General features: G+C 35.7%; 5 protein-coding genes and 1 pseudogene across 17 annotated transcripts; 2 read left to right on the top strand and 4 right to left on the bottom strand.

Annotated features, from left to right (window-relative positions):
- Nucleotides 1–1,671: 1,671 nt before the first annotated feature.
- LOC142552612 (mitochondrial outer membrane protein porin of 36 kDa-like) lies at nucleotides 1,672–4,451 on the bottom strand. Its single transcript, XM_075662319.1, has 6 exons — nucleotides 4,247–4,451; nucleotides 4,064–4,131; nucleotides 3,402–3,512; nucleotides 2,820–2,906; nucleotides 2,451–2,659; nucleotides 1,672–2,225 (listed from the first exon to the last, which is right to left on the bottom strand). Exons 1-6 carry the CDS (start codon nucleotides 4,353–4,355, stop codon nucleotides 1,919–1,921), a joined length of 891 nt encoding a protein of 296 aa, XP_075518434.1. The 5' UTR covers nucleotides 4,356–4,451; the 3' UTR covers nucleotides 1,672–1,918.
- A 916-nt stretch (nucleotides 4,452–5,367) lies between these two features.
- Nucleotides 5,368–11,421, top strand: LOC142552613 (alpha-amylase 3, chloroplastic-like). Its single transcript, XM_075662320.1, has 12 exons — nucleotides 5,368–5,727; nucleotides 6,244–6,374; nucleotides 6,552–6,606; nucleotides 6,701–6,823; nucleotides 6,969–7,089; nucleotides 7,510–8,533; nucleotides 8,741–8,930; nucleotides 9,583–9,689; nucleotides 10,053–10,302; nucleotides 10,437–10,559; nucleotides 10,671–10,838; nucleotides 10,928–11,421. Exons 1-12 carry the CDS (start codon nucleotides 5,428–5,430, stop codon nucleotides 11,084–11,086), a joined length of 2,751 nt encoding a protein of 916 aa, XP_075518435.1. The 5' UTR covers nucleotides 5,368–5,427; the 3' UTR covers nucleotides 11,087–11,421.
- A 487-nt stretch (nucleotides 11,422–11,908) lies between these two features.
- LOC142554258 (pentatricopeptide repeat-containing protein At2g02750-like) lies at nucleotides 11,909–13,276 on the bottom strand (annotated as a pseudogene).
- A 149-nt stretch (nucleotides 13,277–13,425) lies between these two features.
- LOC142554362 (putative serine/threonine-protein kinase PBL2) lies at nucleotides 13,426–15,879 on the bottom strand. Of its 9 annotated transcripts, none has more exons than XR_012822177.1 (5): nucleotides 15,567–15,879; nucleotides 14,767–14,897; nucleotides 14,563–14,707; nucleotides 14,332–14,463; nucleotides 13,426–13,808 (listed from the first exon to the last, which is right to left on the bottom strand). XR_012822177.1 is itself a non-coding variant. In XM_075665033.1 (4 exons), exons 1-4 carry the CDS (start codon nucleotides 15,749–15,751, stop codon nucleotides 13,696–13,698), a joined length of 492 nt encoding a protein of 163 aa, XP_075521148.1. In that variant the 5' UTR covers nucleotides 15,752–15,879; the 3' UTR covers nucleotides 13,430–13,695. The 9 variants fall into 9 exon arrangements, 1 of the variants encoding a protein (XP_075521148.1); XR_012822175.1 differs by having other exon boundaries at nucleotides 14,328–14,467; XR_012822176.1 differs by having other exon boundaries at nucleotides 14,332–14,467; nucleotides 14,547–14,707.
- Nucleotides 15,880–16,163: 284 nt separating this feature from the next.
- Nucleotides 16,164–19,902, top strand: LOC142552616 (UDP-galactose/UDP-glucose transporter 3-like). The gene is made up of 7 exons (XM_075662328.1): nucleotides 16,164–16,378; nucleotides 16,654–16,751; nucleotides 16,837–16,965; nucleotides 17,670–17,702; nucleotides 18,060–18,163; nucleotides 18,392–18,513; nucleotides 18,964–19,902. The coding sequence occupies exons 1-7, from the start codon at nucleotides 16,275–16,277 to the stop codon at nucleotides 19,370–19,372; spliced, it is 999 nt and encodes a 332-aa protein (XP_075518443.1). The 5' UTR covers nucleotides 16,164–16,274; the 3' UTR covers nucleotides 19,373–19,902.
- Nucleotides 19,903–20,401: 499 nt separating this feature from the next.
- On the bottom strand, nucleotides 20,402–25,522 carry LOC142552614 (transcription factor MYB124-like). Of its 5 annotated transcripts, none has more exons than XM_075662324.1 (13): nucleotides 25,220–25,522; nucleotides 24,740–25,089; nucleotides 24,566–24,612; nucleotides 24,381–24,437; nucleotides 24,193–24,265; nucleotides 23,825–23,880; nucleotides 23,538–23,720; nucleotides 23,268–23,446; nucleotides 22,940–23,085; nucleotides 22,637–22,779; nucleotides 22,342–22,559; nucleotides 22,125–22,288; nucleotides 20,402–21,180 (listed from the first exon to the last, which is right to left on the bottom strand). In XM_075662324.1, exons 2-13 carry the CDS (start codon nucleotides 24,830–24,832, stop codon nucleotides 21,070–21,072), a joined length of 1,470 nt encoding a protein of 489 aa, XP_075518439.1. In that variant the 5' UTR covers nucleotides 24,833–25,089; nucleotides 25,220–25,522; the 3' UTR covers nucleotides 20,402–21,069. The 5 variants fall into 5 exon arrangements, with proteins under 5 accessions (XP_075518439.1, XP_075518436.1, XP_075518438.1 ...); XM_075662321.1 differs by having other exon boundaries at nucleotides 24,740–25,093; XM_075662323.1 differs by having other exon boundaries at nucleotides 24,740–25,093; nucleotides 25,202–25,522.
- Between the last annotated feature and the right edge of the window lie 1,244 nt (nucleotides 25,523–26,766).

The raw sequence follows: 26,766 nt of genomic DNA on the forward strand, positions 1-26,766 counted from the left end.
GAGTGGAGAATAAAGAAGTGAGAACGAGAAAGCCATGGCATTTAAAATTAGATTGAAATTAGGGTTGATTTTAAAATTAAAAATTTAATTATATATAAAAATTGATAAATAATAAAAATTTCTTAAATAATAGTATTTATTATATCGGTTAATTCGGTTAACCGATTTCAAAATTTTGAAAAACGTAACCGAACAGAATTAACCAATACAACCAAATTTTTTTACTTTGAAAACTGAATTTCTGAAATAACCAAATCGAATTTCCGAATTCGCTCGGTTCGGTCTGTGAATTCGGTTTAACCGAAATCTTGTTCACCCCTAGATATGATTTCACCTCACTGCCAGCAACTACTTAAACCGGACCGAATTGAGGATGTCCAAAAATCTCTAACACACGATATACTATCGTATAACGGATCTCAACCGAGACATAAAAAGATATCAATGATAGATAAACTCAATATGATAAGTTCGATGATATTGATGTGTCTAACTAAAATAAAAATGCGTGTGGACCACGGTCGTAGCCAGAATTTTATGTTAGAGTGAGCTGAACTAGACACAAAATATAGATTTTTATAGAAAAAAATTGAGCACTAAGAATTCAATATATCAAGATACATAATAAATTCAATATATCAAGCATATAATGTTTTAACTAAGTGCAAAAAATGCCAAAAAACAACTAGTAATATAATACAGTTTTTAATCATGTTATTCTAGTTTTATTACATTTTTCCAATAGACTTCTTATTTAACTTAATGCAAAAATTTGTGTGAGACGCTCTCAATGATTATATTTTGTGAGACAGATATCTTATTTGGGTCATCCATGAAAAAGTATTAATTTTTATGCTAAGACTATTACTTTTTACTGTGAATATCGATAGAGTTGACCCGTCTCACAGATAAAGATTCGTGAGACGATCTCATAAGAGACCTACTCTTTTAAATTTCTCATTTTAAAATAATTAATCTATATTATTACCAAATAAAAGATAACTATCATCGATTTTTATATTAATTAGGATGTATTTCAAGTTCACTCAATGATAGTGACATTTGAAATTCATTTTATTTTACGTAACTAATGTATAAATAAATACTATATGAATTTAAAAAATTTCATCTATTGTTTTATTATTAACAATGAAACAATAATCGAAATCCATAATTTTTAAATACATCCAATCAAACGCAATCTAAAGGAAAACGAAGTGTCTTTATTACTTGATATTAGTATTTTTGGTATATCAAAAATTAAATTATGACCAACAAGAGTAAAATTAATTTTTCATAAATATATATATATATATATATAGTATAAATATATGAGTTGAAAGGATTGTAACGGTCTTGTGTAATATCCTTTAAAACAATTATATTTTCAAATCTTATATATATCCTCATCAGTTTAATTTTTTTAAAATATTTTTCTAGTTCGAACAAATGTTATACATACATTTAAGAAACCATATTGTTAAAATCACCACCGTTACATACATTCAAATCACTATTCAATAAAAAGGAAAGTTAATTGACATATATCGATGAATATGTAGCACGTGGGATCACTTCATATTGTTAAAGAGTCTAGCTTTAACAATTTCTGCACCGATTGATGAAAGCCTAAAATCTTAACAACCGGAAGGTATATAAAAAGGAACAAACTGAAAGATAAACTGTGGAAACTTGTGAAATAACCAGTAAAAATGGGTTTGTCAAGTTTGTGCCACCAGCATGAATTATTTATACAAACCAAAGCCACACCAAATACAAGAATAAAACCAAGACAGCAGACGAATTCAAATCTTGATAGAAAAAACAGGGCAATGCCCAGAATCAATATTATCTACTTTATTTCCTGCTCCGTCACTAAAAGAAAATGTCGCCAACCATTTACCGGAAATTTTCGATCTCACGGTTTAAGTGCTACAGCAAGTCCAATTTTCGCGCTTTTCTCTATAGCCCGGGTGTCCACTTCACCAGAGATGGTGATGAGAGATCTAGGACGCCATTCATGTTGTATGAGAGCACTTGCCTTGCCATAGTTGTTGACTCGAGCTTTCACCAAAGTGAGTGGATCGAGTAAATGCTGAATGCCAATGGCAAGGGTATTTTCATTGCTTGAAAAGCTGTGGATCAATTCTGCTCCGACTGCAGTATTGGTTAATGGGCTTACAGTGTGGAAGTAGGATGCTGCAAGTGTTTCACCTTTATCGTTTCTGTGGAAGAAGCAATGCCAGCAAAGGAAATAAGATGATTCAAAATATTGATCTCAGTGCTCACAATTCTAAACATGACATCCCGCAATTCCATACTAATCATGGCAAATACAAGATTTTCCAGTTCTAAGAAAAGCTAGAGTTAAAAGCTGACGGAGGATCCCGGTCCAATTTTATCCTAAAATCTGTTAATTTAGTATGTTTTGTTAATTGATAGATGCTCACAGTATCAAGGATGCTATTAAGTCAGGAGTCGTGAAACTAGCTCCAGCATTGCATTTTGTAAAGTTTCCAGTAGCGGTGTCGAATGATATATCAGTCCCAAAAGCAGCCTGGTGATTTCCAACAACACCAGAGAAGTTGACCAAAGGTTTTGCAGTGAGACCAAGGCTGGTACTTATTCCTGCATACTCATGTAAATACCGAAGTTCCACCTGTCAACCGAATTACCAAATCATTAGATGACCAAAACCCAATCCACGTGCGTGAGTATACCATCCAAAAAAGTGATTGATCGAAAAGAAATTTCACAAGTTCTAATGAACAGAAAGAGGAGAGAAAATTTAAGCTATCACAGACAGAAGATAAAAATACCTTGCCAGATTTTTGGTCTGGAGCAACAAAGCTAAAGATAGCCTTCACTCCAGGAGCAGGTTCATCCACACTGATAGTCGTGAAAACCTTCATAACCAGAAGCCTTTAGTCAAATGTCAAAAATCAATAGGTTTTGTTGGTGAAATCATCCCAATCTACAGAATTAAAATACTGACACTAATCTAGCCACTTCTGATTGCATAATTCTATATATTGCTTTTGACAAAATGCAAAGCTACAAATTACAAAAGACGCTAATGATAAAGTGGGACCTGAGAGATAATACATCTAAAGCATACAACGAAAGAAAAGAGTGCTGCAAGAATGTACTTTCATCGTAGTACAGTTTGCATAAAGAGAATGATTTTAAACGTTGCGTGAAGCATTCCAGTCAAGTACATAAAGACAATCAGACCCTACTAATCAACAAAAATCAAGAAAACTTTATAGATATCACATGTCAAGAAATCAAGAGCCCACAAGCTATCTGTGGAATTTAGAGCAAGGGACTAAACTCGTTTATCCCATCAAAGCACATACTAAAAGTGAAATAAAAAATCTCCAGACAGCAAGATGACTCACATTAGAATTAGTGTCAACTTTCACATCAGTAGTGATGTTCTTGTTCTTCAACTGCGTGTTAACATCAGCCAAAAACAACTCACCTTTCTTCGTCCCAGATGACGTAATGGCCTGTGGAGTCAAAGCCAAATTAAACAATCAGACATCTCAACAGTGAAATCCAAATACGCCAATCATTGACGCCCACGATGGAAAGAAAGGCATCGTAATGGCAATCTTGATGACACCACACATTCCATGATGTCCTAACTAGGCATTGCAGACTTTGAAAACACTTCTAGTTGCACGGCAGTTTTAAAGAAAAAAATAAGTTTAGGTTGTAACCATAATAAATTACTCTTCAAGGTAACTGTATATAGATATATAGAACATTAAGCTTCTCAACACGATAAACAATCACCATCTATACAAGTAATCCAAATTTAAAGAGCAAAACAAATATCATTAAAAAATTAAAAGACTAGGCTAATGATTCGAGTAAAAGACGAGAAATAATTATAAGATATCTTTCCAGTCAAGTACAATCAAATAGGCTACCGTAAGCTGAAGCTCACTTCATCAATCCGTTATCATCAGAACCATTTTCTTTTCTTCTCTTTGACACAATAAATCAATCTAAAGATCTCGGGGGAGGAAAAAGATGAAGAATTCAGAATACTAACCACCCCGTTTGAAGTATAGGTAGTTAGAGTAAACTTTTGGTCACCCTGGTAATCCTTGTAAAGAAGATCTGTGAGGAGCCCACAAATCACATGAATCAATAGAAGAGCTCAGCTAACAGACAAAAGAAATGAAATCAAGTATCACACACTGATATACGAAGAAGAATCATGAAAAGTGGTTACCTCTGGCTGTCTTGCCAATGTCGGAGTAAAGGCCTGGACCCCTAACAAACACCATTTTCTCCTTTCTTCGCTGAGAGAGAACACCGTCGCGCTTTGGCCTAGGATACATCGGCTGATAAAAGAAATTTGTGACCGTATTTTATTCCGACGGATTATCTCCACCGTTGGATCATTCTTCTACACAAATTGGACCCAAATATTGGACTTTTTCTTGATCACAATTTCGGTTTCTATAAAATATTGGAGTATTCATTCATATTTTGATAAATTACAAAACTTTCCTCAAAATTTATGTATTTGTGAATATTTCAATATCGAAAAACCAAAATTAAACGAAACTAAAAAAATTATCAAAAGAATATGCAAATAATGATGGTGGAATATGCTGTTTTCAGATTATTAGCCCAAATATATTGATGGCCCAAAAGATCCATGAGGCCCAAATTAGGAAAAATGCTTGATGTCAATTGGAATTTATTTATTATTTGTTTAGTAGATTCTTATATATTAAAAAAACACGTGGAGATATTTAAGGTGTGGACCTCGTTGTTTTCAAATGGTTATGTGGTGGCTGTCCAGATTCCTATGAAAACGGGTTCATATTTGCCACGGAAAGTGTGATGATATTTTGGAATCTCAATTATTTTTGTCAATTAAACAACTATCGATATTTTTTAAAATAAAAATAATTTTTATGATACAAAATATAATATTTTTATGAAATGATCTAAATATAATATTTGTTTCATAAAATTGATTCATAAAACCATCCGGCATGATTTTTTCTGTGTCCAAACAAATAACATCATTTTCACCCATGTTAGATTTTTTCTATCACTTCTATCACATTCACATATCCGAAGATTTTTGAATGCCAAATTAGTATTTAATATAAATATTAATTTTAAGAAGATACAATAAAAGCAATGTCCAAAAAAAAAATCGAAAGATATAACTATGAATACAAAACTAATTATGAACAAAGGACAATAATAAAATTTATAAAAACACTCTTAGAAGCAAAAACACATTAAATTTCGCAGGTTATTATTAATTATTAATTAATTAATATATTTGTAGGCATATTAATACTAACTATTATTAATAAGACTAGAGAGAGGTGGATCACTGCGGGACACATATATGCAGAAACAAATCAAGAACACGCTCCGACCAGGAAAATGTCCACATTTGCCACGGCGCCATTCCTCCACCACCACCAAGGCCGCTGTAATCTTCTCCGCCGTCGCCGTCCTTCTCTCAAACCCATCCTTAAAGGTCAACTATTATCGAAGAAGCTCCCTCCTTTTCAACTTAATTACACGCAGACCTCAAAATCCCGCTTCAATGGTGCCTGCTTCTGTTCTAGCCGTTTCGACCCCGCTCAAGCACTCAACCCTACCGGCGCTGCCACTGTGGAAACATCTGAATCCTCAATCATAACATTCACCGAAACCTTCCACTTGAAACGACCTGAAAAGGTGGGCTTTTTTGTATTTTGTAATTACGCTCGTGGGTACTTATCCCCCTGACACATGAGTATGTACTGTGCATTCTACTTGTGAGTTTTTTTTTTTCCTTCAAAAAATTCGTGTGCATGTGCATAATTTTCAATAGATTGACAGGGAGGAACAATATGTACGATTTTAGGAAATCAAGACCGAGTTTTTTTTACTTTTTCTGTACTTTTGGTAATTTCTTTTTAAATATTTATAGAACTTGAAGAGTCGTTTTTCGATTTTTTAAATTTATATATGTACTGCATATCTCGTTTTTTTGTGTGTTGGGAATCTTGGAGCGGAAAACAATTCGAAACCTGAACTGGCGAAGCATATGGATTGATTGATTGTAAAAGTAGGTTTGATATGCATGTTTTCCTTGATAAATGGACCTTAATTCTTTTTGCTGTTTCCGGGCGTAGTATGGTATAGAGTGTTTATATGCTTAAAATTAGATAATTGATGGTTATTATTTTCAATTGATTCGTGGTATTACAGATGGAGGGAAAGATATCAATCAAATTAGACAAAGGGAAAAGTGAAGATTATTGGCAGCTTATTGTGGGGTGCAGTCTTCCTGGAAAGTGGGTTCTTCACTGGGGAGTTAGCTACGTAGGCGATGTAGGAAGGTGAGTTTTTTCTCTGGTAATGTTTCACAAATTACCGAGATTCAAATTATGGGACAGTTATCGTAACATAGTACATGGGTTTTGTTAAGAAGTCATTCCTCTGATGGTTTCCGATGATTTTGCGTTATGGTTACTTCTAGTATCATTTGTTGGTATGTTACACTTTAATTGTTGCAGTGAATGGGATCAACCTCCTCTGGATATGCGGCCTCCAGGTTCCATTTCGATTAAGGTACAGTGATTTGAATTTGATGCTTGTGGATTCTTGTTATGGTTTTCTACCAATCCAATATGTTTTTACTGTGCCGATATTGATTGCCTTTCAGGACTATGCAGTTGAAACTCCTCTGGAGATATCATCTGCTTCAACGGGAGGAGAAACATTTTATGAAGTAAAGATTGACGTCAATACAAATAGTTCAATTGAAGCTATAAATTTTGTATTGAAGGCAAGTTCCTCTGGCCTGCACATTGCTAATTGTTTCTTTGTTGATTAGATATGAGGCTTTTGCTTGTGTGTGTGTGTGTATGTATTTGTTTATACGACTTTTTACTGTTATGTATCTTTTTTTTGTGTGTCTACAAATGGTCCAGGACGAGGAAAGTGGGTATTGGTATCAGCACAGAGGAAGAGATTTTAAAGTGCCTCTTCTTGACGACCTTCAAGACAATGGAAATGTTGTTGGAACCAAAAAGGGCTTGGGTATATGGCCAGGTTGCTTTGGATTTTCTTCTGTATGTTATATCATTTATCCTTTTATTATTCCAACGTAGTTTGTCAACTTGTTGTCTCATTCTAGCTCATGTACTTTCCATCTTAATTTGGATGGTCGACTTCCTTCAGTAGATAGCCTGTTGACAAATATCTGAGTCCATCTATCTCTCTGGATTCTCTTGCAGTTGTTTCAATTCTTGGCTCATTCGATGGACTAACAGTATGTATAGTGGGGTTTTATGTTTTTGGAAGTATATTAATTAGATATTAGTTTGTTCTCACCATTACAAGAATTTTTTCATGAGCATCATGTGACTTTTTCCTCTGCTTTGTCAATATATCGAGGTTATTTTTATATCTGGTTTTCCCTGCATTTTTCCCCATCACTTGACAGTATGAGTAAACCATTTCTTACATCAGGCACACTGGGACAGCTATCCGCTGCACTTCTTAAACCAGAAGTAGCTGATCTGAAAGGAGAAGACACTGTAGAACGTAGCTTGCGAAAGATACCTCTTCAAGGCTTTTGTGAGGAACACCCCGTTGTTAAAGAAATCATTGTTGATAACTCGGTTAGTATTTCTGTTCGCCAGTGCCTTGAGAATTCAAAAAATATTTTGGACATAGACACCGATATACCTGGAGATGTAGTACTTCACTGGGGTGTCTGCAAAGATGACAGTAAACATTGGAGAATCCCAGCTGAGCCTTATCCTCCTGAAACAAGCATCTTCAAGAATAAAGCCTTGCGAACTCATTTACAGCAGAAAGCCAATGGACATGGTTCACGGGGGTCATTTTCGTTGGATGAAGGATATTCAGCATTTGTCTTTGTGCTGAAACTGGATGAGAGCACATGGTTAGATTGCAAAGGAAATGATTTTTACGTACCCTTTTCAAATCCCATGGTCCGAAACAAGCAATATGAACCGACACATTCTGAGGGTGCGGAACAAAGTGAGGAAATTGGCTCCCTGGTTGTATTGGAAAATGCTTCCAAGTCGGATCTAGCAGTTTCTGCTTACACGGATGAAATCATTAATGAGATAAGGAACTTAGTGAGTGATATTTCATCTGAAAAGAGTCGAAAAACAAAAAGCAAAGAAGCGCAAGAAGGCATTCTCCATGAAATTGAGAAGCTTGCTGCAGAAGCATATAGTATCTTCAGAAGTTCTATGCCAACTTTTCCAGAAACTGAAACGTTAGAAGCTGAGGTTCTACAACCGCCAGTAAAAATATCTTCTGGGACCGGCACAGGGTTTGAAATTCTTTGTCAAGGATTTAATTGGGAATCTCACAAATCTGGAAAATGGTACTTAGATCTTCATGAAAAAGCTTCGGAATTATCATCACTTGGTTTCACTGTGATCTGGTTACCTCCACCTACTGATTCGGTTTCACCTGAAGGCTACATGCCAACGGATTTATATAACTTAAACTCCAGGTATTGCTTAAACAAGTGACATTTGTTTGTCCCTGGTGTTTTTGAACAAAAACAAAACGTAATTATATCCATTGAAAATCTTTTACTAAAGTAAGTTCTACAAATGAAGCTTGTGGTTAAATCGATAATCTCATTTGTGTGATTAGGTTCATAAAATCTAATTGCCTTTGACCTTTAGGAGTTCATGATGATTGTGATGTTTGATAGATACGGAAACATAGATCAATTAAAACTTCTTGTGAAGAGATTTCATGAGGTGGGCATGAAGGTTCTGGGTGATGTAGTTTTAAACCACCGATGTGCACAGTACAAGAACCAAAATGGTATCTGGAACATTTTTGGTGGTCGTTTAAACTGGGACGACCGAGCTGTTGTTGCTGATGACCCACATTTCCAGGTATAATAATATCCTTCGATTGGAATAGTTTTCCGAAATATCACCATGAAATTCCAGAATAACAAATTTACTCTATATGTAGTCAAAAAAATATTCAATGGATAGTCTTTGCATATTGATGTGTTAGAGCCTAACTGCCAGTGACTCATTGCAAGCATAAATTGAGCAAGGAAATTAAGCAAGTAATTACAGAATTTCCACAATGTTATATTGGTTGGAGTAAACTGATTCACCAAGACAATCTGAGTACTAACTCAGCCAAGGTGAATACCCTTTATAAGATAAAGAAAAGATTAACGGCAGAAAAATATGCCCAATGCCCCCCAACTAACCAAGTATGGCCCTATACATGTCCTCTCCCCACGTGGATACCCCTTCTGGTGTGTATACCTGATATATAGTAGGCTTGTGCTTCTTTGAACCTTTTTCTACTACTACCGTTTCCAAACACGGAGTATTGAGCATTCAGATTTTGACTGTCTGTTGTATAGCTTTTTAGATATTTATAAAGACACTTGGATATTATTTTGCAAAGCACTAACAACAGGCACACACGAAGCAGCAAGCTGTATTTCTTGTTTATGGTTTTTAGGAAATGAGGTTTCTTTTATAATGCTGAAATGTTGAGAGTTGTCTTATTGATCATTTCTAGGGAAGGGGCAACAAGAGTAGTGGAGATAATTTTCATGCTGCTCCAAATATTGATCATTCTCAAGAATTTGTAAGAAAGGATATTAAGGAATGGCTCGACTGGCTGAGGTGAGTTAAGTACTCTTAAAGTCGTATTGTGTTCATGTCTATATCAGGAAGTCAAGGTGATGATCACCAAATAGTAATTGCTATTTGGTCGAGTGGGCTAATTTTTGAGTCCTAAAAACTGGATTTCCATTTGAATGTATTGCATCTTTTTCCTTCCAAGATATTCTTCCTTTATTTATTCAATATCTAGTCAAGGCTATGTTGAGAACTTGAAAGAAGAGCTTAGAATACGACGAAGTATATTAAGATCATCTTCTTGTATGTTGTTATTGGTAGATATTCTAGTCCATTAATTTAAGCCTAGCAAATAATTTTATTTAAATGAACTTAAAAAATAACAGTGACTGCTACTTGGATGTACAGAGAAGAAATTGGTTATGATGGATGGAGGCTCGATTTTGTTCGGGGGTTTTGGGGTGGGTACGTCAAGGATTATCTAGATTCCAGTGAACCTTATTTCGCAGTGGGCGAGTACTGGGATTCTCTCAGTTATACATATGGTAAGGTGGATCACAATCAAGATGCGCATAGACAGAGAATCGTTGATTGGATAAATGCTACCAATGGAACTGCAGGCGCGTTTGATGTCACAACAAAAGGAATTCTTCATGCTGTAAGCATATACCATTCATTTGACCGCCTTTTCTTTTGCCGCATCAGACCACTTGATATTTGTCACTAGTAAAATTGACCAATGAGCTTGTGTATAAGCATTTTCGTTTAATCTTCTTGATCTGCATCATATAGGCTCTTGAACGATGTGAATATTGGCGACTATCAGATGTACAGGGAAAACCTCCTGGAGTTGTTGGATGGTGGCCATCTAGGGCTGTTACTTTTATTGAGAATCATGATACTGGTTCTACTCAGGTTTGATCTCTTCCTTAACTAGCTAATTTATTCCATAACTCACTTTCGCATACATTGAAGGCTCCTGGGATGTATACAGTTTGTTTGCTGACCCTTTTCTTTGGCTTGAAGGGTCATTGGAGATTTCCAGGCGGGAAAGAAATGCAGGGTTACGCCTATATTCTTACGCATCCTGGAACGCCATCTGTATTCCATGATCACATTTTTTCCGAATATTTATCTGAAATATCTTCACTTATCTCCATCAGAAAGCGGAACAATATCCACTGTCGGAGCTTAGTTAAGTGTTGGATGTTTTTCAATCATTGTTTTTTACTTTTTTGACATGGGTTTGTGGAATAATAATAAAGTTTGGCAATTTTTTATAGGTTCAAATACTCAAGGCCGAGACAGATGTCTATGCAGCCATGATCGATGAAAAGTTGACCATGAAAATCGGACCTGGTCACTTTGAGCCATCCAGTGGTCCAGAAAACTGGTGTTTAGCCATTGAAGGCCGGGACTATAAGGTGTGGGAAAATTCATGAATAAGATATTAATATACAGATTCATCGCCATAGTCGTCTTGTTATCAAAAGTGACGATTTTGATGAATTGGAACTGATATAAGTTTCAAAATTTACTTCTATGATCTACAAGATCCGGGGCGGGCTGTTATTTGCCTCGAACAAGAGTCTTGATTGCAGTCCCCATCTCATCGGGGTGTATATACCTTACTGTCTATCTATATTCCTCAAAACTGTTGTACACAGTACACATTATTGTATTAGTGTATCTTTCTTTGGATGTAACACGTCATATTGCTGTACTCTCTTGGAAATACTGTTCTATAATAAACTGCATTGCCAGAATGTTTTGATTTGCTCAATAAACTTCAACCTGTGTTTTTTTTTTTAAAAAAAAATTATTTATAACTAGGGCAAACTTGTAAGCATAACCGACCAAATGGGTAAACGTTACTTGGAGCTTATCCTACCAAAGCATTATGATCCCCAGAAGACCAAATTGGTGAGTCGATTAGTTTGTATACTTAAACCTTGTACTTTGGCGCTTTTATAAACGTGGCTGTTTCTTCTATTCTGCCAAAATTGCCAGATATCTAAATTCTATTTTTCAAGAGACCATGCTATACTAACTCATCAAATTGCCTCATCCTGCCGCCCTCTCCCAAATTTGTGCGGTGTTGCTTTATATGTCCACCATTATTCAATGACACTATTCATAACTTAACCTAACCATTTAAACCACACAACACAAGATGATGTAAGTTAATCTTCTGCATCCCTCAGGTGAGAGAAAACCCAAGAAATAGTTTATAATCCAGTATGTAATACAACAGGCTTCTCTTATTATGCCACGCCTGTCGATCTAAGTCCAGGGTTTTTCCTGTCCCTTCTCGTTCATTATTTCTCTAATCTTGTGGATTTCTTTCCACTTTTCTATTACCGCAAACATGTTGGACAACATCAAAGAAGGGATTGGGTTTTCTGCTTCTATCTCAGAAAGTCTCTTAGCCATTTCCTCTCCAAGTATGGAATCTGCATGATGCCCACAAGCACCGAGCAATGAAGCAAAAACAGAAGCAGATGTTTCAGGAATTCCTCTTGGTAGTTCAAAAGCTTCATCCAGCCTTCCTACTCGACAGAGAAGGCCGATCAAGATATTTATATGGATTCAAATCATAACGTATAGTCATCAATCCGAAAAATTGGAATGCCTTCTCAACGTGACCAGCGTCACTACATACAGACAAAAGGCAACTGAAAGTGACTAAATTTGGCTCAACTTTGTTCTCTGCCATCTGTTGAAAATATCAAAACCACTTTACGTTTACCATTCTTTCCATACCCAGAAATCATGGCATTCCAAACTGCAGGATCATTATTAGGCTTTATTTCAAATTGATTGAAATAATTGCATGCAAGAGAATATTGACCACATTTCATGTACATGTCAATCAGTGAAGTAGCAACAAAATCTTCATCGGTGGCATTCATTCTCACAACATATGCATGAATCTGCTTCCCAGAGTTCAGTGCTGATAGAGATGAGCAGCAGCTAATAAGCTGGTCAGCCTGGCATTAGGCCACAAGACTGCATTTTTCTGAAGAACAAGAAAGCTTCATCCGCTTTTCCAAGCCGTGAGAATCCATTGATCGTGGAATTTCATGTCACTGAGTCTGATTTCAACCCTTCTTTCGATTCTAACTCCATGAAAAGATCAATAGCAATTTCAGTTTGATCATTAGACATCATTCCCGCAATCATAGAATTCCAAGCGATCAAGTTTCTGCGACTTCCATTTCTTTGAATAAATCATAAGCACACTGCCAAGAACCACATTTTGAATATTTCAACTAGACAGTTTCAACCTTGGTGTCAAACACTAACTCAACTTTTATCATGAGTCCATGGACCTGCCTTCCAAATTGTAAATTCTTACTCTTTGCACTCGCAGAGAGCACAGTAATGATTGTCACTGAATCGGGTTTCTCAAATAGGGATTCCCTCAGTTCATTAAACACATGAAACGCTAATTCATCAACAATATTATACGCAACCCTTATAGAAAAAGCATTGTAGCACACCACATTTTTGTCCTCAATCAGTCCAAACAACCTCATAGCAGATACTAGGTCACCGTAATTCAGATACATAACCATAAGTGATGTTGCAGCATAAACATCCACCTCCATAAAAACACTGCCAAAGGTCATTTTTAAAAAATAATTTTTGACTAGAGTTAGATAACAAAATACTCCCAACATAACACCACTTATTTATCACATGTTTTAATAATTTATTCATAAATTTAAAATAATATTATTATAGTACAACAAGTATGAGAAATTATCAATTTCTTATTATAAATTATATAACTTTCATCAAGAATTTGAAAAAAAAGAAAAAGAAAGTAATTTCAGATTCTTGCATCTAACTAGCTGGCATCTCAAAACGGCAAAGAGGACAGCAGTGACTTCTCATCAACCATGTTTTGATGCAAGCCCCGTGAAAATAATGACGACATGGCATCTGAAGAACACCTTCATGACAACCAGATTCATCAAAATCTGGTTGTTGGAACTTTCATACAAGCCCCGTGTAAATTACTGCATCAAGCAGAATGTTGGAAGCCTTAAAATCTCGACATATCACTTAGTTGTTGAGCCTCGTGCAAAAAACAAAGACCCTTAGCAGCTCCTATAGCAACCTTGATTCTAGTTGCCCAATAGAGGGGCTGTGGCCCTCCTAAACATGGTAAAATACAAATAATCAAACGAAGTCCTAACAGACAATTAATCTTACAAACATGAAACTTAATCAGCACAAAGCCAACACAATGTAGTATGGAGTTCTCATATGATGCTATTTAAAGAGTTGAAAAGTAAAAGCTCTGGAGCGTGGAGGATATGTAAAACAATTGAGAATCTAACAAGGCAGTGAAATCATGCAAGGATTTTGAAGCCAACTGAATAATTTTGATATGTCATCATTCCACATAATGGAAATTACTTCGTTAAGTTCATTGAGTAAAACGCCGCACGCAGGGAAATTTAACATATCTCTCCCATTTTACTTCATGTAGCCTAAAATTATCCAATCAATGAATTCTGACAAATAAATGCATGGATAATAAATGGTAGGCATTAACAGGTTCAATAAATAATGATGAAACATGAGCAAAACAAGCCACACGTCAGTTGAGAAACCATCCATGTACTGTTGATAAAAAAGAGCCGAAATACACCCTGACTATCAAAATGATACATACTTCTGAACAAATGATTCTCCAAGCTTCCTTTCGGCATGAACTCATACACCAACAGTCCATTGTCACCATCAGAGCAGTACCCGATAAGTTTAACTAGATTCGGGTGATGAAGTTGCCCCAGATAGTGAACCTCTGCCTAAAAAACAATCTGTAAGCTCTCAAACAGACTTATAAATACTGATTTTAAATTTTAGTTTATCACTTCATTAAATCACCAAGAAGGGGGCATACCAACCACTCCTTGTTGCCTTGGAAACCCTCGGGCTTCAACTTCTTGACAGCAACAACCATTCCTGATCCAGGCTTTGCAGCAGTTAGAGTGTGCTAATCAATCCATCCTTTGTAAACGTAGCCAAATCCTCCTTCCCCAAGAAGACTGTCGACTCAAAAGTTTCTAGTCGCGCTCTTCAATTCATTTAATGTGAATGGTCTGACATTTGTAGAAGATAGAATTTCAGCTTCAGATCTTGGAGTAGGGAGGCTTTTAGCATTGCTTTTGCTACTGTGAGAGGGAATGTTTATGCTCGAAGTAGATGAATTGCTAGTTTTTCTGGGATATCTTGATGCTTCTTAACCAAAAGAAAACATAAAACAGAGCATTTAAAAAGAATGATATATCAATCAAACAAAGCTAACATTTTTCATATAGTCATGGAGAGTAGGAAAAATTGTATTTCGAATCATATACATAAAATAGTTCGTACAAGCTAATTTCGTCAATCAATGAATTTCACATGAACTATTTATTATCAAAATAAATAAAATCTACTCAAAGATCAGAGATTTAAAACTGGATGAATGTAAGAACGATCATGTTCAGTAGATATAACACAATGGCAATCAATCAAACTGTATCTTTTGAGTCCAATATCAGAACAAAAAGCGTAAGATATCAGATAGCACAAACAACGCATATAAATATCTGCATGTTTTTCAGCCGTTAATCAAACAAAGTAAAACTAGAGTCAAGCTTCCAGTCTAACGAAAATAGTCTGCCTAAACCCACAAAAAGTTTCTTTGCCAATGAGAAAGATCCAAGCTTTGGTTTATAAACTTAACCTCAATTATTCAAATTCAAGAACACTCAAAACAATACATTTTGCAGCAATTATAATTTAAGATAGAACCCACAAAGATTCAAAGTCCCACCATTCAAACTTCATGCATCTCCATGATAATTCATGGAAGAAAAACAGAGATATGATATAACATGGTTAATTTTCGCGGAGATATACCTAAACAGTTTCCCGTTACTGATCTTCTTCCCTACGCAAAGCAAGAAGAAAAGTGTATGAGCAAGAGCCAAAAGGGTCGGAAATGAAATAAAGAATGATGGCTTTTGTGATAGCAGGCTTTCGATGGAAAGAGACAAACTGGCTAACTGACTGTATATAACATGACACTGAAGTAAGCCCGGCATAAACAAAAATAGAAGCAAGATGGGCTATGGTTTCTAGATGATAAAACAAAGGTTGTTCATGAAACACATTACTGTTGACGGTGATTTGGAGGGTCAAATAAAAAAATCAATTTTTATGGAAATCAACATGATTTATGCCGGCAAGATGTTTTGAATTTCCAATTTTATTATTTGAAACAAAAGTCAAAAAGGGGCAATCCCATCTGACGATGATGGATATTAAGTGATAATTGGTTCGCTAGTTGTACTACGATGGTCTCAATTTTTTATATAATAATATAGAAATATAACTCGAATTACAAGCCTATGGTGGCATCATCTCCACCAATCAAATTTTTTTAAAACCCATTGCAGCCATTAGAAACTCTCCACGTGGAAGATCAAACGCATCTTGTCCCCACCACGTCTTCCTTATAAAACTCGCAAATACAAAAGGAGATATTTTACACTCGCTATCAAACGAGCTGCTTACGGTTGTTCCGATACGGTGATCTGGTGGCTACTGGTGGGTTATCTTGTTGCAATGCAGTCTCCCAGCGCCGGGCTACGCCGCGTACTTCTCCTCGCCTTTTGTGTTACCGGAATTTGGGCTGCTTATATTTATCAAGGGGTTCTTCAAGAGACCGTGTAAGAATGTTCTTTTCTTTTATTGAGCACGAATTTTATTTGTAATCGATCACCTGTTACTTTATGGTACACAGTTTTTCCGTTTTGTTGTTCGAGTTTAAATATAAAATAAAAGCGAATTCTTTTTCTTATCTGATTGATAGATATTTTTGGTGGAAATTATAATGTGAATAGATTTAGGTCTGATCATATTTCCATTTTCCTAATATTCTATGTGTTCAAGGCATTGAATCCTTCAGTGTCTAACGGAAAATTTGTTGATTATATTGTTTTAGGTCGACTAGAAGATTTGGTTCTGATAACAAGAGGTTCGAGCACTTGGCGTTCTTGAACTTAGCACAAAACGTAGTGTGTTTGATCTGGTCGTTTTTAAGTAAGTTTGCGAGGATCCATTTTCAATAAAAAAACTGATTTTTCTCCACTGGATGTTTTCTAATTGTGGTGTGATTGTTGCACAGTGATAAAGATTTGGTCTAATGGCGGAAATGGTGGAGCTCCTTGGTGGAGTTATTGGAGTGCTGGTATCACCAACACGATTGGCCCGGCTATGGGGATCGAAGCGTTGAAGTACATTAGTTACCCAGCTCAGGAAAGTTCAATATTACATGGACCCTCACCCTTTTCTTTAGTTTCTTTATGTATAAATGAATTTAAATTTCTACAATGGTTAAATGCTTCTTTAGCTTGGTGCGTGATTGAGGAATTTTGACTGCTTTATTGAAATTGGAAATGGAATTTGATCTTCAATTTGACTGGCTGGTGCAGAAATTATGACATTGATGTCCTAATTGTTCACCTAAGGGTATCTCAAAATGGTTGATCTTTTATATGTCATCTTTCTTAACGAATCCATTTATAAGGCCGTGTAGATGCGCATTTAAGCGCCTTCTAGTGGTAACTTATTTAATATTCCACCTTTTGCCCATATAGTAATTTAGAAGATTCACTCTTTGAAAGTAATGTTTGACAATTTTTTTGGAAATGTCCGCATAATATGTTTCATACGCATTATATACTTATGTAAAAATTAAGGAGCCTGTTTCATCGAGGATCCACCAAAATGGCATAAAAAATGTGAAATATAGGCTTATGCTTGCTTTATGGTTACCATAAGAAAGATCCTAAATTAAAATGGTTCTACGACTGTGTTTTCCCCTGAATTTTTTATACTGCCAGTTAGCTTTCTTACCACCAATCAATATATTTTTGTTACTTTAGATTGAGATACCATGAAGCCTAATTTGTTTCAGCTCATGCACGATTTTGGACTAATTCTACCATTATTGTGTTTAGGTTCTGGCAAAATCCTCAAAAATGATTCCGGGTAAGACATTAATTATTATATGTATGTTGGGTTAAATGTCCAAATCTTACTTTTGCCGCCAAGCATTTAGTTCTTCGATTGCAATTGGAGGAATGACGATCGAATATTAGAATAAGCTCTTCCAAATCGAGGAGGAAATAATCTGTAATTATGATTAGGAAATATAATGAGTCAATGTTGGTTGCTTCTTTTCAAGCTAAATTTAGTTCCTTACTTTTATTGCATTGGACAGAAGTAGCACTGATTTTCAATTAGCATTTTCGGAATTTTGGTTGTATTAACTATGATATCATTAAAAAATTAATATTAGAAGTCCAATAGCACAATCTTGTTAATCGACATCTTTGTTTTGTGCAGTGATGCTGATGGGTACATTAGTTTATGGTATAAGATATACCTTCTCTGAGTATCTTTGCACGTTGCTTGTGGCTGGAGGGGTCTCCTGTTTTGCACTTTTGAAAGTATGCGTCCTAGTTACTCTGTTTTCTTTCAGTATTTGTGAACCTTCATAGTGTAATCTAACCTTAAAAATTAAACCTTTGTTATCTGTCAGTCATTCCATGTGAGTTGCTGACTTACGCGTCTGTGATAGGGCCCAATCAAGGAATTGATGTTTTTTCCTTTGATGATTCCAAATAATTATCTGTTTTCTCTATTAATATCTACCTTTTACTTTGTTTTTGTCTTAGACTAGCTCGAAGACTATAAGAAAACTAGCTCGCCCAAATGCTCCCCTTGGATATGCGCTTTGTTTTCTAAACCTTGCTTTTGATGGATTCACCAATGCCACTCAGGATTCTATTACAGCCAGGTAAAAATAGCGATCAGTCAGTCAACCTTTGACACTTGGTTTTTCCGTTTGCTATCAGTACTTCTCTAGAAGTGCAAACGAACCTAATCATTTTGTTTCGGTATAATTATGAGTGATAGTATGTGAAATCTCGAATTAAATTCTAAATTTACTTATAAATTTTTAAATAAATACATTAAAACCTGAAGAGGTATCTAATAAAATAACTCGGGTTCAAATTTGGCTCGAAAATGTATTTGAATACGTAATATCGCTGAAATTTGATAATTTCGAATACTATGTCAAACAATATTTGGGTCAGCTCGGAAAGCTCATGAGCTGGCTTGATTCTTTTGTGAACATAGTTATCACTATTTTTTAATCAATCAATGAAGTCCATATTGTTCTCCAATGGTTCATGATTTAATTATATCAGTAGTTATTGACATAAAGATTGACTTCGGCCTTCAGGTACCCAAAAACAAGTGCTTGGAATATAATGCTTGGAATGAACTTATGGGGAACAATTTACAACGTGATATTCATGTTTGGTCTTCCAAATGCCATGGGATACGATGCAATCCAATTCTGCAAGTCGCACCCAGAAGCTGCATGGGACATTCTTCTCTACTGTCTCTGTGGCGCGGTTGGCCAAAATTTTATATTCTTGACCATCAGTAGGTTTGGTTCCTTGACTAACACGACTATCACCACCACTCGAAAATTTGTAAGCATTGTCGTGTCTTCAGTTCTTAGCGGAAACCCCCTGTCGAAAAAACAATGGGGAAGTGTTGCAATGGTTTTCTCTGGATTGTCGTACCAGATTTACCTGAAATCGAAGAAGCTGCAAAGAATGCAGAAGAAGAGGAAGTCGGCATAACAGGGATCATGAATTTTTGACGTAATGTTGTAGCAAATGAAACTTCAAGGTTTTAGGATTATTCAACTTGTTAAAGATGTATTGAGACAGATTCTTATAGTTATACAAAAGCATGAAGGAAGTGTTGCGTAGTGTCTTCTTATTACAGTAACTCCAATGACTCTCAAGACAGACCCACAAACGACCACGTTATTTATAGTCTGTGGTCGTGGTTGACTTGGCGTCATCTCGTAATATAGTCTAGGTTATTACAAAATTTATTCAAATAAAGTGAGGCACTAGACAAAGTGGACGACAGCAATAATCTTCACATTTACCTGAAAGTTCAAAGATATTTCAGGCCCGTAGCCGGTAGGTCCGTGGTTTGAGCACGACATTAAATGTAAAATCAATGTATCCTACCGCTTATATAATGTCTGTCGATGGAAGAACTATTACTGTAATTTTAAAAGCTTTCATTCGCTTAAACAGTAAGTCTATTGTGACTCCAATAAATAACTTCTCTGGTATTATAAAATATTTTGAATCAACATACATATGCAATTAGTACATCATATTCTCCGATTCAACTTGCAGATAGATACATTTCCAAGAAATACTTTTAGCACATCCAATGTGACCTATAAAACAATTTTTTTTTGGGGTGGTTGGGTGGGGGGCGTGTTTCATTGTTGACTGCCATTCAAAGCGAACTTTATTTTGTACAGGTTTCCCTCTCCCTTGTACCAGTGACTTTTGCTTTGGCAATGATGACACTTGTTTCCCACCATCCACAGCTAACCACGTTAAATAACAGATAATTTGGATCCCCATTCTTCCCCACCCCCACCCTGCCCTGTTACAAATCTCGTAAGAGGCAGCTTTGCAGAGAAGATAGAAGCCACAGAGAAAAAGGCAAGATATTTTACCTTCTGTAAGTAAAAATTTCAGCTTAGGTTCCATAGCAGACTATCATTTTTCTATTCGATTCAGAACATTTTCTACATTGCATTCACTTCTGTTAAATTTCAACAAGATGGAATATACATCTGCACACAAGGAAATCTATTCCATTTCCACTCCAATGAGTATGAATTACATTAAAAATCTCTAAACACCATATAAATATATGTATGAATTACATTAAAAATCTCTAAACACCGTGAAATATATATATATATATATTATTTAGCACTCTGCACACTAAAGCAAATAGGAGTCCGTTGATTCCTACTTTGCTCTCTCTTTTGACTCGTAACCATTTTTCTCTATATCAATATCTCTAAAGGGTAATCTTGGCGAGTTGCCAATGTATAGTTACACATGTTGGTTCTGTACAATAGGCTTATCTAGCCACAAAAACATCTTGGAACAATGGATAGCCATATCCGAGCTCCATGACACAACAAACAAAAGAATGACACACCAAGGAAACACCCAAAAGCCAATGTGAGTATGAGATAGAAAACTCCGGGATGCAGATCATGGCGATTGATCTTTCCTAGAATGCTCCATTAGCAAACTAGATTTGCAAAGTAGATCTTCGCAGGCCTATTTGGAAAAACTCAGGTCAAGATAACTGCAATCCAAGAACGGAAAATTCTGAAAAAAGAGATTTTAAAAAAAAAACCACTGCAGTGTTCAAAAACTCTGGATGGGTATCGCGATGAATATGAACTCCACGGATTATATTTTGTAAGATTGATCAGTGGCATTGGTCAGAGACAGTGGAGGAGGGATCTCTTGCACGGTGGAGCTTGTGAAGTAGTGGTCGTTGGGCTTGGAGTTGTTGTGTCCATTCCAAGTGCTTTCATTAAGAAGTGCTTTTCCTGTGGAATGAATTTATAAAGAAAAAACTGCTTAGACCAATTATCCACAATATTTATGGAAAGAAGGCAGGATTTGAAATTGAAACAGAGATTAAAGAAGTGACACAAAACTGTGATTTGTAACTCAACTCAACAACTTCTCCAATACATATGTGTGAGTTTGGCTAGAGGATTATTATTCAAGTCTCATCGATTAATTGCAACATCACATTTGAGAAATATGTGGCCCAAATCGGCTAAAATCATTTAATTAAAAGTGATTTATTGGAGAACCTTCATGCTCATATCATTTCGAACTATTCTCCGGTGACTCAACTTCTATAGGCACCATACTGATTAACTTCATTCTATTGATTTGGTAGCCCATACTCAAATCAGGGTTCCCGTATCCGCTACAGAATTTTCTGTCAGCTGATGGGCAGTAGTGTTTCTGTAGAAAGCTCAAGAAACTTCTACAAAATCATTGTTCCCAAAGCCATCAAATAGAGCTCACCAACCTTATCCAAAACACAAAGCTATGGCTAAGTTTACCCACATATCACTTATTGTTCAGTTGCATTCAGATTTTATTTGTCAAGTCCTTCGATCAGAAGACAAACTTCCTAAGCTACCCCTGTCCTAAATTTGTCCGCTTGCACGATTCATGCTTTGCAGGTTTAGCATTGCTTCCCATGAGCCAAGTAAAAATATGTTTTACTGTCATTTCTTGGTCCCATTAGATTGCTCCACCCCAAGGTTTTCATGGCTATTCAAGTCAGAAAAATGGTTGACTTATTAAATCCTCAGCATAAATCTTCTACCAGTATGTTTGTACACTAATATACTTTCGACCTTGTAAGCATCACCACATGCCATCAGGATGCAAAGGTCAGATATAAATGCTATAAATGACGATATTAATTTGGTGCTTTGGCACATTTGTATCAGAAACTCAGAATTCTTACACTTTCTGAAAATTTTGGGCTGGGAATTGTTGCTGCCAATGCTCTGAACATTGGAGTCACTTGAGCAGGGGAACTGAATTCTGCGCTGGAAAATTCACATAGAGCTCCATCATCAACCTTTATCCCTTCGTTACTTAACATAGTATCTGCTACAATAAATAACACTATTATCAACACTAGCAGTTATTTTATCATCCTGCAAATAAATGTTGCACACCATGGTCTGTGCTTGCACCACGATATATTCCACTTTCCCCAGCAAGACAATGCTGGTCATTTGATCGATCTGATTGCAGTTCCTGTCCGGTGTTCTGAGGAAGTGCACAAACATCAGCATGAAAATCTTCTGTTTTATCACATAATGCATTAGACACCAGAGTTGATCCTGTACTGTATTCAGAACTGGCCGGGGAGGACTCATACATATCGGGTTGCCTGAAAAGGTATCAATTAGATCTTGCATCAGATGAAATTTCAAATTAAATTTAAAAGTAAACAAGCCTCTTAGTTACCTCCAAGATGGAACACTACATTCATTGCTACATGTAACATTCTCCATCAACTCTTTGAACTTCTTGAGTTGAAAACTAGCATCCAGGTCCTTGAACGTAAGAAGATCGCCTTCTTTGTTTTGTTTTAGAAAATCTTGAAGAACCTGGAACACGTTTATATTGCAGGTTCTGTGTTATACAATTGACAAAAATCGATGCTAAAAAATATTTATAGGCTGAAGCTGGAGTACATGTTTCCCTTTGGTGTGGTAAAGTGTACAAAATCTGACAAGATTCAAGACAGGGTCAATTGTATCTACGCACCATCCAGGCACTTTCTAGGCTCTGCTCTGTCTTCTCTGAGTTAACTTTGATAGCAAGTGAGCTGAGTAATTCAGCTTGCTGCATCAATGCAAGTACTTTAGGATCTTCCTTCTTAATAAACGTTCCTTGACTTTTGTCATTTGCAGCTGCATAAGCGTCAAAATACAATACATTATCTATCTATTTGAACTTCAATTACATGGAGAATGGTTATTAATTATTTCATTACTATTTAATGTACAATTTATTTATCCATTTCCATATATTGTGCCTTTAGGTGATCACAATCTACTAGAAATCCTACAACAAAAGAATCTTTCGAACTCACTTCCGCCAGACGACACCTCCTTCATGTGGCTGTCGTGCACCTGAGAGGCAATGTCACCCTCACAACTATGAAAGTTTTGAGCTATCACTGCAAATGGAGGTCTTAGAAGTTGATTTACACTTCCATATTCTCCAGCTAATTTTTCATCCCGGCAGCGACTTTCAGCGGTGTTTGATATCCTAAATCACCGTATTGGTTGTTAACTGTTATTTGTAAGACTTGATCCCAGTAGCATTTTTTCAAAGCAGTGGAACATGACAAGTAACACACCTTATCTTTTTAAGAGGTGGGGCATTTTCAGATCCTGCGTATGTTTCGAGCCCATTTGGAAATATAATCCTTTTGTTGTTTAAGTTAATGTACGAGGTACTGCTGTTTTCTTTAGCTAATGCTTCATGCTTTGCCCTCTTCTTGCACAGAGTGTTGAATCGATTCTTCACGGCATTGTCGGTTCTGAGAAATAGATATATTTTCATGTAACAACTATTAGTTTTGTAGGCCAACAAAGACACCCAACAAGTTGGGACAAGGAAAAATCTTGATTTTCATGTAATTACCTGCCTGAAACCACCTTTGCAATCTCAGTCCATCTATTTCCAAATATCTTTTGCGCCTGCAAGTCACTTTGATCATTAGATCAAGCTCAATATCAGTCTGATATGTTAATGTCTTGCCAATTCTCCTATTGGTGAAAAATATAGATACTCTTTCATTAAACTTTTTTTTTAAAAAAAGATTTATTGCGCCATCCAATGGAAAATGCACTTGTAACTCAGCCACCAATCAAAATCAATAGTTCTAAGTACAATTTCAGTGGAACACTTCAGGGATCAGCTTTCAGATGAGAACAATATTTAAAATATGATCGAACAAATATAAATCTTGGAAGCGTAGAGGGCGTAGAAAACAGGCTTAAATAATGTACCTCGCACAGGAGCATGTCCTCCTCAGGCGACCATCCTCCTTTCTTGAAATCAGAATTCAAATAAGTGAACCATCTGAATAACAACGGCACATTCAAAATCAAAACAGAACAAGAATCCGAAAGATTGCAACAAATAGATTTAAGAGTACAGAATAGAGCTAGATGCTTGTGTTTATCTTGATTCTAACCTCCTTCTACATTGTCTCGTCGTTTTATCCTTGAATTTTGATGCAATAATAGCCCAACTATCACAAAATCACATCCATCAGTCTCACTTACCGATAATAGAAATTAATCTTCACACACATCCAAATCAAATGATCACATCCCATAGGATAAAATCAAATACAATATAAGAGAATCGGTATTTTACTTTTCAGTCCCATGTACCCGAATCTGCTCCCTTAAGATATCATCTTCCTGCAAAAGAAAGAAATCAAATTCTCATCAGATAAAACAGAGTAAATCCCAATAATAACAATAATTTTTTTTTTTTTAAAAAAAAGAGATTTAAAATAGGCACCTAAAAATATGAAAAAGATCTGACCTCTGGAGACCAAGAAACAATATGCCTTTCTTTCTGCTTGGGCACCTGACCACCACCATCCCTGTGGCTATTATTGTTCGAATTGTTCTTCATTTTCTATGTAACTTGTGAATCCCTCCTCTTGTCTCTTGCATGCTCGAGGAATATCCTCTTTTTTGTGAGTGAATATTTATGTATATAACCAAAAAAGTAAGACCCTTAAAAGATAAACTCTTTTGCCCTTTTCTCTTTACGGTAACTGTTTAGCTCCCAAAACGGAACAGAACAGCACGACCAAAGACTAACAATGTGGGTCTTCACCAAAAATGTTGCCTAGGAATCGACCTTTCCTCCGTTCCCTTTGCCCGTTACTTTCTGAAACAAAACACCAAATTCATTTAAAACAATCATCTGAATCAAGATTCAATCCTGATAACAAGGGTCATCAGATTTTTGACAAAGAAAATCTTGAAACAAACTTACGCTAATGAAGCTCAATACCTGCCTCGAGATTTGAGAAAGAAGGGTAGAGAGGTAGAACTTGCAATCCAAGTATGCAATGTAATCAATAAAAAAATTAGAAGAAAAAAAAACACGGGATTGGTTTTAATATATGGGGGTGGGTTGCTTTCATGGTGTCGAAGAAAGAGTTTCTCTAGGAAATTGGAAATCGTGGGGATGTAAAGAAAAATAAAACAATCAACGGATTCTTGCTTTTGAGCGCGGGTGTGTAAGAAAGTTTGAATGCTTGAATAAATAAATAAATGGAATAATAAAATAACGCTGAAATCCACGAGAGTGTAATTAATGATGAACGCATAGAAAAGAAAGAAATCACACCCCCACACGCTCACTGTCACTATGTATGTATATATGTATGTATGTATGTATAGATTGGTGTTTTAATATTCGTGATTCAACTATTACACCACCAACCGTTGTTGCTTTCTATATATATTTTTAAAAATTCTAATATATTTCATATAATTTGAATTTTAGAAATACAAATATATATATATATATATATGTCAGTTTCAAAATTATAAGTGCAGGCCACGTGACAGCCTGTTTGTCTGACCATTCATCGCCACTTTATTACTATAGATAGATAATTTGGTCAAAATTATTTATTTTACTTCACTTTCAAAATTGAAATATTTTATGTTTAAACCTTGTTTTCTTTGCGATGATTTGACAAAGATGTTCCAATTTATTAACAGAGGTTTGAATAAAATTGATAAGTGATGGATAATAATTCCAAAAGCATTTAATATTCTACATTTATGTCGTTGCTTGGATTTTAGCATTACATGATGTGATTTTGTTTGTTCTTTTGTTTGTTGTTTAAATAAAAAAGGTCGATTTATAGGGATTTAAATAAGAAGTTATCAATTAACTATTCTGTAATTCGAAATTACAACAAATTAAAAATACATGGATTCGAAAAATGAAAGAGAGGTGCATGTGGGTTTTCAAAGCATGGACCAAGATTAAAATTATTTAATTGAGTGTGACCCACCCCATGCATTGCAACCTCTCTCTCTCTCTCTCTATCTATCTATATATATATATATCATTCCCTGCCTTGTCTTGTCCTTCTTTTAGAGTCAATTGTGAGGGCCATCCCAAAAAAACTACAATATTGCCGTCTCTTTCTTGAAAGCGAGATGTCCCGCCAAAATTCGAGCCATTTTCATTTTTATTCGATATACAAGACACCATGCAGGATCAGATCCTCTATTCTATCATTCAGTTTACAATGTGAACCATCCATATATAGATGATAATATATATATATATATTGTATTACTAAGTCGTAATTTCATTCAGTTCAAGAAGATCGCTCCTAAATCAACAGGTTGGATAGACGACGGTCAGACATTTTCGTAATGAAATTAATTCCGATCCAGGTTCATATGATGATGATTAAAAAAAAAAAAAAGAGTATGTTTTTTTAAGTGATCACACGAAAGGGCCGGGGAGGGTATAAAGATTTAAGTGGGGGAGAAAGGTCGGTGGTGGTTTGTCCCACAAGCCATGCCAAACAT

The sequence above is a fragment of the Primulina tabacum genome, chromosome 8 (genome assembly GCF_025594145.1).
Source record: "Primulina tabacum isolate GXHZ01 chromosome 8, ASM2559414v2, whole genome shotgun sequence".
Classification (NCBI taxonomy): Eukaryota; Viridiplantae; Streptophyta; class Magnoliopsida; order Lamiales; family Gesneriaceae; genus Primulina; species Primulina tabacum.